This window comes from Corvus cornix, chromosome 1, assembly GCF_000738735.6.
Source record: "Corvus cornix cornix isolate S_Up_H32 chromosome 1, ASM73873v5, whole genome shotgun sequence".
Classification (NCBI taxonomy): domain Eukaryota; kingdom Metazoa; phylum Chordata; class Aves; order Passeriformes; family Corvidae; genus Corvus; species Corvus cornix.
The window spans coordinates 54,313,203-54,327,510 of record NC_046332.1 but is presented as its reverse complement, the minus strand read 5'-3'; the positions used below and the strand labels follow the sequence as shown (position 1 = coordinate 54,327,510).

The window sequence follows — 14,308 nt, the reverse complement described above, 5'->3', positions numbered from 1 at the left end:
CTTGAATTACTGGGGTAGAATTTTAAGGTTGAGCCGTTCAGAAACAAAAGTTCTCTTCACCCATCTCTGGGAGCATTTAATCTCTAAGAACAGAGGCCCTCCTCCTTCCCTGGGAGCAAAGGGTCTTCCTCATCTTCATCTCTAGGACTATCTCTGGGAGCATCTCTAGGAACTGAGGACTTCTCCTTTCCATTTGGAGCAAAAGTCCTCATCTGGTCCATCTCTCCCTGTCCAAACTTCTCATGAAATTACAGCTGCGTCAGCATCTGCCTATCTCAGCGCAGGTGCTTTTGCTCACGAGTTGAACGCTCCACCCCCCATATCTTCATGAAATTACAGTGGGTACTCTGATGCATCATAGCTTTACAACAGAATTTCAGCTTTAAGCATCTCCTCTTTCTCTTCCCTCAGGGTTTCAGCTCTTCACAGCACTAAAAGGGTTAATCTCACCCAGGCCTTGCAGCTGGAATGTCGATTATCGCTGTTGCTCACATGATCTTTTGCTGGACAGCAGGGCAGCCTCAGCTGAATCTTGGCTGCACTGGAGAGGGGGAGCTGGGGGGGTGTGCATTTCCATGGATGGAACAAGCCCATCGGCTCCAGGATGGCCGTGGCCCGGCCTGGGCTGGGCCTGCTGGCCCCTGCACGGGGCCCACAGCCACCTGTCCCAGCACTGTAAATGAGACAGGGGCTCTGCCCCGGGGTTTGTCTATTCTTAAGTGTGGATCACAGAGGTGGTCACAATTTTAAGTGGCTTAAAGAATTGTCCATATTCAAACTGGCCACTGATAGGTTCTGTCAGGTCACAGAGGAAGCTGTAAGCACCTCTTTGCAAGAACATCACTTCCGGAACTATGCTTGCTAACCCATGACATTGCGCTAGATTAGCAAGGAGAGGGCTGTTACAGGAGAGGTCACCTTGGGATTTATCTGTAGTTAGGCAGACATTCACATTTGCATTTTCTGTATTCACTGCAGTAGTTTTTAAAATAGAGCCTTTCATTCTGAAGGATCCCAAAGAGCTTTTTAAGTGTAACAAAAAGGTTTACAACCCCTGTTTAAAGATTGCTTCCTGGGCTACAGAAATGCAGCTTCATTTTGCAGTCCTGGTCCTTGCTGATTCAGAGGTATTTGGGAATCTCACTGAATTAACCAACCAAAGCTGGACTTTGTTAGCCTAATGCATACAACTCTGCTCACAGTGAAGTGGGTCCTAGACTGGCCTTCACTTTCAAGTTAAGCTCAACTGAATTGTGAGCACGTGTGCTGACAGTGGTGTGCTCCCACTGAAGTCTAGCAAATTTTGGTTAATCTTCGTGACAGAGTCTTGCTCCACTGTGGTGACACTTAAGGGGTGGGTTAGGTGATTATTGTTAAGCTTTTAGTCATGAGGGCTGGAGCGTTTTAGGCAGACATACGGTCTAATATCTGATACTGCTATGGTTCACTAACCACACTAACATGCATCTTCCTAGTTTACTTAGTAGCTTTGCATTTTACTTATCCATAATTCTGAGTCCTGATCTTCCTTCTCTTTTCACAATTAATTTGATTTCTGTGGTCTAATGGTTGTCAGTGTCTGTTGGGTGTGCCCAGGGTCCCAGGTGGTCTCCTGTGCAAGTACTGGACAGGGCCAGGATTACTTTGTTTCCAGTACAAGATGATGTTAAGGCATTAGGTCCAGCCTACTAGACCACCTTGTTCATAAGGAGGGCTTAAATCTTAAGAGGTTTAATCACAGAATGGTTTGGATTGGAAGGGACTTTGAAGATGATCCAGTTCCAGCCTCCTTGCCCTGGGCAGGGACACCTTCCACGAGACCAGGTTCTCAAAGCCCCATCTGACCTGGCTTTGAACATTTCCAGAGATGGGGCATCCATAACATCTCTGGACAAACTGTTCTAGAGCGTCACCACCGTCACAGTAAAGAATTTCTTCCTAATATCTAACCTAAGCCTGCTGTCTTTCAGTCTGAAGCCATCTCCCTTTGTTCTGTCACTACGTGCTTTCTGGCTTTCTTGTAGCCCCCTTTAGATACTGGATGGTTTTTGTGTCTTCAAATGCTGCATATAAAATATTCCCTGAGAAGAGAGTTTTCTGCTAGAGGAGTTCTTTCAGAGGCACTTAATTTAGAGACCTTCTGTTTACGAGGGGTAAATGGATTCTGCTGGCAGTGGCTACCCTGCCTCCAGAATGAGCTTCTCTCACCTCCTGAGAATAGCTGTACCCTGGGAAGTGGGGAGCAACTGGGAGAGTTGGGTAAAAGACGCTTAGTTCCCCAAGCCAAATGTCTCGTTTCTTGGCAGCTTTTGGACGCACACATGGCACTCGGAATAGCCAGGGGTATCAGCTGGCAAGGAGGCTGAGGTGGCGGGTGCTCTGTCTGCCCCACTCCTGGGCTGCCTGGGCAGGCAGGGGACACCGCAGGTGGCTGCGGCTCCGCACAGGGCAGGGACACAGACAGGCTGGGATGGAAGTGCTGTGGCTACATAGTAGTTTGGCTTCCAGGATCCAACTCCGATTAAGTGATACAGTTGTTCCCCCAGGGCAGGTTGAGCCAGTGCTGGGTTGTGTTGGGAGCAGGAGCTGCCTCTTCAGGCCTGTTTTCCCCAGGAGTTTGGAGAAAATGGGGTCAAGGAAGATCCCCTTGTTCTTGGTTCAATATTCTGGTTGTACAGTATTCTTGTGCTGAAATGTCAGGGCTCTGCTGCGTGATTGAGAGGGGGATAAGGTGCCTTAGAGGCCAAGAACTCTCCTTGTAGCTCTGCAGCAAGGATGGGAGAGCAGCTTGGATTTGGAAACATGCTCCAACCTCTGTTTAACTGGAAAAGTTGGATGTGGACAGAGTAAACGCTGACAAACGCAGGAGAGCAGCCAACACTGCAGGGCAGGAGTTGGGCTGCTCTTCAGACTGTGTTCATCTTGTATAAGGCATCCTTGCAGCAAATATCAGGGAGAGCTCAGAAAATCCCATCATGTGTCAAAAATATCATGCTGGACAGCAGGGAACACTTTCTACCTACAGCAGTGGCTCCCAGACTGCCCCAAATTAGTTCTTACGGGTTTATTTTGGATGAAGTGAGAGAGACTGATTTCTTTTCAGGACGTGAAAAATGCAAATGTATGGCAGCAGTGTCCAAAGCGCAAACTTGTTTCCACAGCCTCCTTGTACAACAGTGGCTCCTCATTCCTCTTAATAGGATGATTTCTAACAGGAAAGGCCTTAGTAAGTGCTGACCAAAGGTTCTGGAATTAAACAGGGAAGGGGTGGTATAACCCCACTGTACTTTAAACATTCAGGTTTTGGTGGGTGGTTGAACTCTTCTCTGCTTTCCTCTAGTCCTGCCATGTCCTCCTTCCCAGAGCTGTCCTTCTCTGCCGGTGATGCTGTAGCTGTTTCCAAAAGCTGCTGGTTATGATGTTGGCAAGAGTGTGGCGCATGTTGATGGAAAGGACCCAGTGAAAGCAGATAATTTTTCAGAGGTCTCGTACCACATCACAAAAAACACTTTGTAGCATAAATAATAATAAACTGACAAGTCAAATGGCTTCTGGAGGTTTTCTGGGAGGGTCCTTATATTGATGAAAAACCTAATGCCATTTGTATGTCTTTGAGACACCTAAAATAATTCTTTACGCAGTCTTAGTTTCGAGGGTGTATTAAGATAAGTGAGAATTGTTCGGAAAAGAAGCCAAACAGTTTTTACTGCCTGGAGGTAGTACTGCTGCCAGGAGGAATAAGTTCACTCTACCACAATTAAAAATCTACTGAGTTTAAAAGGTTAAGAGATATCCTAATGCTATAGTGATTTGCACTTTTTCCTAATGGTTGGTTCATGCTTGTAATTTTCTTAAATGGAAATAACATGAATTCTGCTGAAATGTCAGGTGTTTGGGGAAGCTGAAACATACTCGTGCCTTTCCACCCAAAGTGGCTCACTTCTATAGCTTTTTGGGAAAAGAAGGAATTTGAATGTTGTGTGATGGTCAGTCTGAGGTTGTCACTTTTGTTATTTTGTTGTTTCTTGATTCCTAGATAAAGCTAATAAGAAAAGAAGACGTACATTGACATCTCCCACCATCACAGAAGAAATGGTAATTCTGAATTTCAGTAGTTCTAAAACTGGGGACCCACACCTGCTACAGCAAAGGACTTATTTATGAAAGTATTCTGAAATTGTTCAGAAAGGGCCTTCCTCACAGAAGCAGTTTACTTGTCCTCTACAGCTGCCTTGTTTGGATCTTGCCATTCAGTCGAATCAAGCCTGTCTGCAGTTGGAGCTGCTGCAGGCAGAGCAAGCGCTGCCCTCGCGTAACGCGGCACAAATGCAGTAGGAACCTCCAAACCAGGCTGGCTCGATGGCTGTGATCTTGACACAAACAGAAAGAGTTTCCCTTTGGGGCTCCTTTTCTTTGGAAGTATTATACCACCAGGTTTGCTTAGGGCTTGACATGGCTTCCACAAAAAACTGCTGTTGATGAATCCCCTGGCTTTTTAAACTTCACTTCTTTGTTTGTGAGCCTGTGCTCATGCTAAGTGTGGCAGACTTTCATTGCAGATCAGGCAGTTGTTGGCTCTGCTGGTGAAGGTGGCCTTCCCAAGGGTTTGGAGCTATCAGATAAACATCCTGGTGGTTGCAGGGGCAGTTGTTTTACAGGCTGTTGTTAGAAAACCTGTAAATACGGATTATTTCAAATTTTGAGATGATTCTTTTGGGTCTACAGAAGCATGCATGGGAATTCCCTTTGACATTTGGAGGGTTTGGGATTTCTCCTTTCTAGAAGAATTGGCATTCAGCTTTCCTTGGGGGAAAAAAATCTGCCTTTCCCAGGTTTTGAGATTAAAGGGAAGTCATGTGAGTGGATGTGAATGATCTTTGCAGGTTTTATGTAGCACTGTCATAAGGGAAGGGTATTTGTTTCCCAGAATTTCTCAGCTGTGACTACAAGTATAGTCCTGGTATTGTAACTGAGATTCATTTGAGCAGTTACCCACAGAATTGTTCTGTTTCTGCTGCTCTCCCATGGCAGCAATCTGAGAAATCAATACATACAGTATAAATAAAAGGCTGAGGGGCTCCAGGATTTATCACTGTGGTATAAACTGTTTACCATTGTGTAAGCAATGCATTTTCACAGTGGTGGAGTTCTGTGACAGCTTCACAATTGTTTGTAGTGCTATGGTATGACACGAAGAGGAGGGAATGGCTGCATCCTGTCCAAAATAAAACAAAAATATCCCCCCCCCCCCCTTTACTCCCAGATCCTTTCTAGTATTACATCAGGTCTAGGGAATTAAACATCATTTGCCCTGGAAGTTCCCAGTAGGCATTTGTTAACTTCTCTGCTATTTGCAAATGCAGTGATTAAGGATGGTGGTGTCCCAGGTGTTCGGCTTTTCTTAAAGTGTTTTTGCATTGACGCAGTTTTTGCTTCCATTTTCAAAATGGAATATCTGGAAAGGACTATTGTTAGCCATGCAGAGAAGCTGTATTCACAGAAATGTGGACTGCTTTTTATCTTTCTGCTAAGACAGAAGTGTGATAATGAGAATGGCAGTAAATGTCAGCATGATGTAAAAATACATTGTTTTGATTTTCTTACAGAGTACAGAAGAGACAGCAGAAGAAAACCATTTACGAATACTAAAAAGAAAAAACAACAGGCATAAAGGTGAGACACACTTTGATACCAGAAGGGTTAATTCAGTTTTTACTGTGCCTGTGAAACTTTTAGCGGAGAAACAAGGCATGCAAGCACTGCTTCTCCCACAAGGACAGTGGGAAGATAAGATGATGATGTCTGGCTCAAGAATGCAGTAATAGATGGAACAAAGGACTGATGGGGTGGGATTTATAGTAATAGATATGTAATAGGCATGTAGGGAGCGTATATAAATAACACACTTAATGTAGAGTCATGTGTCCACGTAAGGTTAGGAATATCCCCTGCTGGAGCTCAGGCCTGAATAAATGATGCTCTCTTTAGCACTACTTCAGTGTTAAGGAGCCTTATTCTGATGTTTTGGACATTTGGTAACAACTTTATGGAGCACCTAGGAGGTACTGTGATCAGTTATATAAAGTGCAGAGCGTAGAGATGGCTGGTAGCAAATGCTGTGCTGCAAATGTATCTTCATGATTCTCCTGAGGCGAGTGGCTCTCCAAGCTCTGGTGCGGCAGCAGAAGTCTGATTTGCAGGATGTGCAGGCTTTAATAACTGCAGCAAACAAATGCCTGTGGTTTGTCTGAGTGAGACTTCCTGTGTGATGTCAGATGGGAATGGCCCCACTCTGGCTGGCTGCTGCATTCAGCTGTCTCCTGCAGACAGGGGTGCCTCTGCCTGATGCCTCTCCTCCATATCAGTACTGTTAAATCTAAAATGGGAACCCTGGAAGGGGTTAACAGAGGAGGTGCTCTGAGGAGGTGCCAGCACATCTTACCTTTGGAAGCCTGGGTGTACATAGGGTGCTTAACACAATATAGTGTTTTACTGCATAAATATGGTATTACAACATTGAGATGGATCACAGGACCTATCCTTCAGTGCTGCAGTTTTTGTGTTACCCTGAAGCTCATGCTGCAATTGCTTGTTGGGATTCTGATGGCACTTGGAATTTTGGAATGTGCTAGTGGTGTTTATTCACCCTGCTATGGATATGCTTAGTGTATGGGCATGATACTGCAGGTGGCTGCCCAGTGCTTTTTTCTGAATTTCACTAGCACTGTAAAGAACAGGAAACCTGTAAAGAATCCTGAAATACTCGTAGAGGGTCTCGTGTAAGTGAGATGGCATTTCTTTCCTCACAAATGTCTCCAGTAAAATGTAACATCGTTTTTAATGGAAACTGGCAGACTTCCGTGAGCTGTCCAATAGGTCTTTGCTTTTGAACAGCCCATTGCATTGATCTTACTAAAAGTTGTCACTGACCTGCTGCTCTGAGATAAAGGGTTATTTCCCTATCAATCCAAATCTGGAAAAGTAGGTATATAAAATGGGCTGTAATAAAAAAGTTGAGTTGCCTGGATCACTAGGAGTAAAAGTAGCCTCAATTTTTACCAAATCTAATACTGATTCATTTATTGCACTGTTTTTAGTGCTTTAGCCAGCTCAGTCCGTGGTGTGGTCCTAAGGATTGGTGGAAAGGCAAACAAGACCAATCACTAGGGGGTATCATGAGGCTTTAGGAATGGCACATTTAGAGTTGTAGAGCTGTTTGCTTTTGATGAACAAAGCCAAATCTAGAGCTTAGGGAATTATACACCCAGAACAGTGCTTATGTTTGCCTGGCTACTTTTTTGTTCCCACTGAAAAGGGCTGTGTGGGTGGCTGGAAGAGCCAGAGATTTGCAAAAGTATTTGTAACTGGAGGAAGGGCTTTGGCCAAAGTTTTAGTTTCTGAAGAGAGGGAGCAAAGCCCACTTTACACATCACTTCTGAATGAGAATGCTTTTGTGTTTTAACAGTTCGAATAGACTTTGTTAGGAAGTGCAAACAAGCTGGGCTTCTGGATGACATATTTGAAGAAATGCTGGACACACTTCACCTGGCTCAGGAAAAACTGATGGATGACAACACTTCAGAAACAGGTACACTTCTGGGGGACCCATGGCAGGGACTCTGCTGTCAGAGCAGAGGTGCAGATCTGAATGCCAGGCACTTGGCCCTGGGCCACCTTCCCAAGGAAGCCGCGGTGCTAAATAACTCGGTCCTGTCTTATTTCTGCAGCTGTGCAGGGGGTTGAGAATGACCTTCCCTTTTCAATGACCACTTAAAATGAAAGTTCCAAGGAACTTCTTTCTCAAAATTATGTAAGAGCTGCCAACTTAGCATCTCTAGTGAGACCTTCTGACTTGAACTTTTGAAGCCACGTTTTACCCGTTGGCATAAGCTTAGGGAGGTTCAGTCCAGTCTTTTCTCCCAGGCACTGGAGAACAGAGAGGTCCTGAAGAGAACCAGGTTTTACTTAGGTCATAAGTCTGTGTTGCTCTTGCAGCTTCACAGAGGGACCAGCTGTCTGTTAATATCAGCACTCTCTTCTGAGTGAAAATCCCTAAGTATGTACATTTTAAGGCTTTGGATGATTTGTTACAACTCTACTGTCAGCTGTTAGTGTCTGGGGTTTCTATGAGTTTATCAGCTTGTATGAATACTTTGTTTTTAAAGAATTCCAGTCTGTTGTTGCTGTGTCCACAACACAGTTAAAGAAAATTTTGAACCTTGCTCTCCAATTGTCCTCCCAGTTTTACAAAGTTAGGAGTAATACCTTTGCATAAAGAATGCTTTTTTATGCAAAGTAACTGAAGTACATGCATGGAAAGTGAAATGTCCCAGCTAGGTAAGTCTTCCTTCATGAGCAGCTTGTGTGTTAATGGTCAGTTGAACTCTGAGCGTTTTGTATTTTGCTTCAGCAGAAGCCTCAGGTATGAAACTGAGGTGGCATTCTTGGATGTTTCTTAACATCAAACAGGGATAGCTCAGTCCCACATGTGATCTGTCAGGAGGAGTTGGTACAGTCAGCCCTGCCATCACAGTCCTGGCACACTGCAGTGGAATATGACTTAAGTATATTGCTCTTCTGTAAATGGACTGTTCATGTGGTGCAGACCCAAAAAGGGAATAATTTTCTGTATGAAACAAAAAAAGAAAGTAGAATTGACAACTTGATCCTTCTTTCTCAATATAGATTATGTGAGAAGGAAGACATGTTAAAACCTCAAGCAGTCAGTACGATGGAAAATAAGTAATTACTGTTTTGTGGTACTTCTAATGTAGGCTCTGCAAACCTTTACGCAGTAGTATTACCTCAAATTATCTCTTTCTCCAGAGTATGAAGAGACAGTGATGGCACTGTTTGACTGTGGACTGTTTGAAAATATACTGTCAAATATTCATTCAGGTATGTGCAGAAAAGCTGTCAGAAGAGCAGTTGGTCTGGGATTTGGCACTGAAGTTATTCTAATGAGAATTTTGATAGAGCAATCACTTAAAATGAAAATTCCAATGATCTTTTTTCTCAATGTTATATAAACAGTTGAATAAAAGCCATGGCTACCTGAATCTTTAGAAATACAGTATGTCAGATTTGGCTGGCTGACCTGAAGGAGGGAGAAACTCAAAGTTCCACAGATTTAAAAGGCCAAAGGGTCTCCACCCCAGGGGAACTCCCCTCTCCTGCAGCTTATTTGGGTTCCTTCTCCCTTCCTTCAGCAGCCTGCCAGCATTACAGCTCTACTGCTGACTGACAAGTGCTGGTCAGAGTAATGCTTTCCAGTGAAACACAGCAGCCAAAGGCCAGCAGAACTCACCTGGACTGGGGGGCAATTGTGGTTTGAAAAACAAGATGAGAGTGCTCAGAGTGAAATGCAAACAAAGGCAGGAACGGTTGCTTGGGAGCACTGGTGTGGAAGGAAACTCTGGGCTTGGACTCTCAGCTGTTTGAAGCAACAAGGCTGAAGCTGTTTTTCAGACAGGGCAAGTCTCATGCTTCCCATTTCCCTCTCCCAACAGTTGTTCTAACTTTTGCTTTAATTTATTCCAGTGAAAAGGGATTAGCTAATGTTGAAGTTCAGTATGTGAAGATGATGTTTGCTGTTTCCCCTTCACTTGACTCAAAAAGCCAGGCTCCTCCCTTCAGTCTCCTGTTCTTGCATTTAAATTCCTTTTTCAGCAGTTGGGACGGTCCAGTGTTGCAGTTGTCTGACACAAGGTTCCACCAGTGCCTCATCTGAGGACATTAAAACATCTCTGCTCAGAATTCCTCAGTGACACAACCTTGGATCACACTTGTTTCTTTCACTGCTGCATCAATTGTTTCATCCTCTTCTCAGCTTACAGGAAAATCTCTTGATATTAGCACCTCTGTTCACACAACCGTGTGATTCTCATGGGTACAAGTTGTTCCTTCTCCAAATCTGCACAACTCAAGCAGCTCAATTCTTCCTGTACCACACAATCTTCTTTTCTGAGGCCTTTTAATTTCAAGGTCAATAATGAGGTTGGTTCCAAAACTGATCCAAGAGGAGCTTTTAAAATAAACCAGTGAGAAAGGAATGAAAACCATGTTAATTACAAGTGAAACTGGAGAGAGGGAAGCAAATCACCACCTGCTTTTTTTTTTTTCTTTTTTTGGTTATTGTTGCTGTTGTTGTAATCTCTTGTAAGCTCTAGCTAGCAAGTCTCTGTGGTGATGTACTAAGTCAAGGACTACATAAAGTAGGACTGGTATAAACACTGTGTCTCAAGCTGATGGTTTTGGGTTGTCTGCCATGCTTTAACTTCAATTGTTTGCATTTTATCTTTTGCTACTTGGATCATCATGCAAAACCCGTTCCAAAGCCTTAGGTGCCAGCACAGCAAGGCTGCTCTGAACTGTAACTGTTGAAAGGGCTTTTTAAAATCCCTTTTATATGCAGGGATCCACAGTCCTTTTGCAGTGTGCACCTTTACTGCAAGCCTGACTGCATGTAAAACCTTCCACAGGGGATATGCTGTAGCCTCAGCAGCAGTTTCCAGGTTGGAGGTTCTTGTCCTCTCCTCCAAGAAAAACCAACTTCTTTTAGTTTTGCTTTCAGTTCTGTTGTGCATCCCGCTTGGGCAGGATGCCACCATCAGCTTCCCTCTCCTCTGTGCTGGTCAGCAGTCTGGCCAGGAGCTTTTGAGCTCCTTGACAGCATTTTTTTCCAGGGGGTTCGTAGCAGCAAATTCTGCAATTCAGACAAAGGTTGTGGAGACAAAGGCCATGATACTTAATTTTAAAAACTTGTGCAGTTCCTTCACTGAGAGCCCTGTAGCACTTGGGGCAGTCATTCCAGGTCTACATCCCTCAGGCCATTCCTGATTTTACAGAAATACATTTTCTTTCCTGTCAGGTCATTTCCTGTATGAGGTGGAAGGTTCCAAATCTGTTCTCTGCCTTCCTGTGGAAGCGCTTCTGTAGGCCACTCATTCCCATCACTGACATCTTTCTCTGGACTACTTCTATTTCTGCCACATCCTTTTGGCAGGAGAAACTGAGCTGTGTGTCTGAGCTGCGTGTGTTCCATCTGTAGTGCTCCCAAATGCTGAATCATTACAGGATCACAGAGTGTTCTAAGTTGGAAGGGACCCACAAGGATCACCGAGTCCAATTCTTAAGTGACCCATATGGGGATTGAACCCGTAACCTTGGCATTGTTAGCACCCTGCTCTAATCAGCTGGGATGTTTTGTTTATTTCTGATAATAATAATGCTCTCTGAGAGGGTTTTGTTCCCTGGTTCCACTTGTGTATGTCCAACTTCTTCAAATCTATGGCACCTGGCTGCAGCAGGAAGGGGCATCTGCTTCTCTTCAGTCAGAGCTAGGCTGGGGCACCAGGTCCCTCTTCAGTGAATGCTACCAGAATTTCCCAGTGGCTGCTCTGGCTGCCCATTTTCAACACACACACCCAACTCTGGGTAATGTATTTAAAAATGTGTGCATGTCCATCATCTTTCACATCCACCCACAGACAGCAGCTGCTGTGCTTTCTGACTACACAGGAAGAAGGAGCAGGGAAGCAAAGGGCCAAAGTGCTTTGCTTTCTTTTTTTTCTTTCAAATCAGTTAAGGCTCTCTCATTCCGAGTGGCATAGGGTAAACATCTGGAGAGAATTTCTCCACTCTACTCATTGCAACTTTGGAGACATCCTTCAACATTTTCTTCCCCAAAAGAGGAAAAATACGTTCAGTTTGTACAAAATGTCTTTTCCTTCTTACTAGAATCCAAACGCTCAACATTCTCACACACTGAGAAAGTCGTTTGTTGTTCACAGCCAGCCTTGCTGCTCAGAGGTCACCCACACCTCTGTGTGTCCTGTTAACTGAACAAAGCAGGTGCTTCATTTAAAACTTGCAATTAACACTGTAAGGTTGTGGTAATGCTTCTGAATACTGGCAAGGTTCCTTACTGAGTTCTCACGGACTTCACTAATCTTTAACATTAGGGAAATGGAAGCAGCAGAGGGAAGCAGAAATGCAGTCAAGCAGGGCTTTGCAAATAAGGTAAACAACTTGGTTAATCCCATCAGGATACTGTCAATAATGATTTTGCCAGAAGCAGAAGAATAAATGCTATTGAACTGTGTTTTTGAGAATCGAGCTGTTGAATGCAGTTGTCCAAATCATCTCTTTCTAGGTTTGATTTTGTTGTTGGCTAAAATCCATTAGGCTTGTAAATTTGCTTTAGGAGTGCAATTTAGAGATTGTATCTTTAAAGATTTAAAATAAGCCATTGTTGGAGGAGTTCTCACACAAATGGGTTCTGAAAACAGAACTGTTAAAGCTCATATCCCAGTTAACATGGGGTTAGTAACTAAACTAATTTTTACATATGCTGAGGTGTTTTAAATTTAATCTCAAAAGCTCTGTTACAGATTTCAGCATAGGGATGGCAGTGACTCCTGCTCTGTGCTTTCTCTGACACACCAGCCAGGCTCTCTCAGCAGACACAGAGTCCAGCTCTTTGTGAAGACACCAGCTGTGCAGGGTGGTGGGTTGCCGACATCGCTGCAGAAAGGCAGAGGTTTTAGTGTAGGTTAAACCAAGCACTCGGAGCCTCTCCATGTTCAATGTTAACAAATATGCAACAGATTCTATATTAGTAACAGTTTTGTATACTAATAAAATTTTTTATCCCTTAATAACAAAAGCTTTTTATCCCTTTTTCATAATAGGAACAGAAGAAAAAATCCAGGAACTTCTGGAAAACAGGAAAAGACTGGATCACAAGATTGAGCTGCTGCAGGACTTAAAAGCAGTCATTGCTCCTACTCCAGAGAACACGGCCAGTACATCCAGTACGATGTCTGAATAACCCCGGTCTGTGATGGTCGCAATAGTTAGGATTTTCTAATGATTAAAACCATAGAGCAGAATTGGGTCAGTGTCCAATTCCCCAGCCCCAAGACAAGGCCTGAATGAGTGCAAGAATGGGGTGTTACACCCATTTGTATACCTCACTATTGCAATCAAGTTCTTCAAGTTTTCAAATCTTCAGATTTTACAATGGAATATAAATGAGTGTTATAAACTAAATTTAGCTTTTGCAAAAACTCAACAGAGCCAAGGAGCGTTCAGCTGCCGCAGAACACTTGCTAAAGTCACTTTAACTGTGGGAACCCTCTCCTGGCTGGGCAATAAATAGCTGCCTCCCTGTCCATGTCTGGGCAGCGATGTTTGAAGGAGCATAGTGCTGTTTTGGCTTTCCCAAAGATAAATGAGCAGAACTTGCACTCAGAGAAGCCTTCTGGATTCTAAACAAGAGATCCGTTAAAAAAGCCAAATTATTCTTTATTGACTGGTCAGTGTGTAGCTGTTTCTGCCGTAATGGCAGTGGTAAAGCACTGTATACTCAGAACATGTACAGTGTCAAATGGAGCAAAACCATGGACTGGCTCTTCCCTTCTCCATTAAGAAAGGATTCAGCATTCATGTGTTTTGTCTATGGAATATTGTTTGAATACAACAAAGGTTTGTTTAGCCACAAAAGATTTAAGTTAACAAAATTAAACATTTTTTGAAAGAGCTGTGTGTGGAGTTGTGCTCCCTGTCCCCACTGCTGCACAGGACAGGGCCAAGGAGGGTGAACACTGTCAGGCCATGCTTTACCCAGTCCTTGCCTCAGGGGCAAGCAGAGCACTGGCAAACAGCACTTGGTGTTACATGTGCGCCTCCTGTCACAACAGCTGTGCTCTCTCCATGACCACTTAGAATTCCTGACTTGAGCTTGTTCTGTAGGAAGGTGGGGATCAATAAGCACAGAATAACAGCATTCAAAACAAGCTCTTAAACTATTAGGTGCGCCTCATACAACAAAATAATATAATTTTAATTGTTTCCACAGTTTGTCTGCTGCCCCTCTGGGCCTAGTCACACCACCCATTTACTGCCCAAGCCCATGACCTGAGTGCCAGTCAGAGCTAGTCTGCCTAAAACAAACCCCACCTAAAACAAAAATGCATTAACAAGGAGCTCTCTTATTAATAAGAATAGGAAGATGTCCATACATACTTTCTGAAGGGTTAGCTTGACTTACAGATGACTTAGTGTAAAAAAAAAATCAGATCCATAAAGAATCACTGAGGTCTAAAATTGGTGCCTACAAAGAAATTCGCTCATTTCTGAAATCAAGATCACAGGTATTGTCAGGCACAGTGAAATCAGCAAGATTCATTGTCTAGGGTGACTTGGGTTTTGGCTTTATTTTTTGTTTGTTTGTGTTTTCCCTTTGTTGTTTTGATGAGGTTTTTTAAATGAAGCAACAGAGATACTGTATGTAACACAAAAATGC

General features: G+C 43.6%; 1 protein-coding gene across 1 annotated transcript in view; it reads left to right on the top strand.

Moving 5' to 3' along the window:
• The window catches only part of LOC104689965 (histone-lysine N-methyltransferase SETDB2), a 48,780-nt gene extending 35,948 nt beyond the window's left edge, over window positions 1–12,832 (top strand). The window contains exons 22-26 of the mRNA XM_039555555.1: window positions 4,037–4,095; window positions 5,607–5,673; window positions 7,466–7,588; window positions 8,827–8,898; window positions 12,693–12,832. Of these exons, the coding sequence (XP_039411489.1) occupies window positions 4,037–4,095; window positions 5,607–5,673; window positions 7,466–7,588; window positions 8,827–8,898; window positions 12,693–12,832 (461 nt within the window). The remainder of the gene's footprint in view (window positions 1–4,036; window positions 4,096–5,606; window positions 5,674–7,465; window positions 7,589–8,826; window positions 8,899–12,692) is intronic.
• The last annotated feature ends 1,476 nt before the right edge of the window (window positions 12,833–14,308 follow it).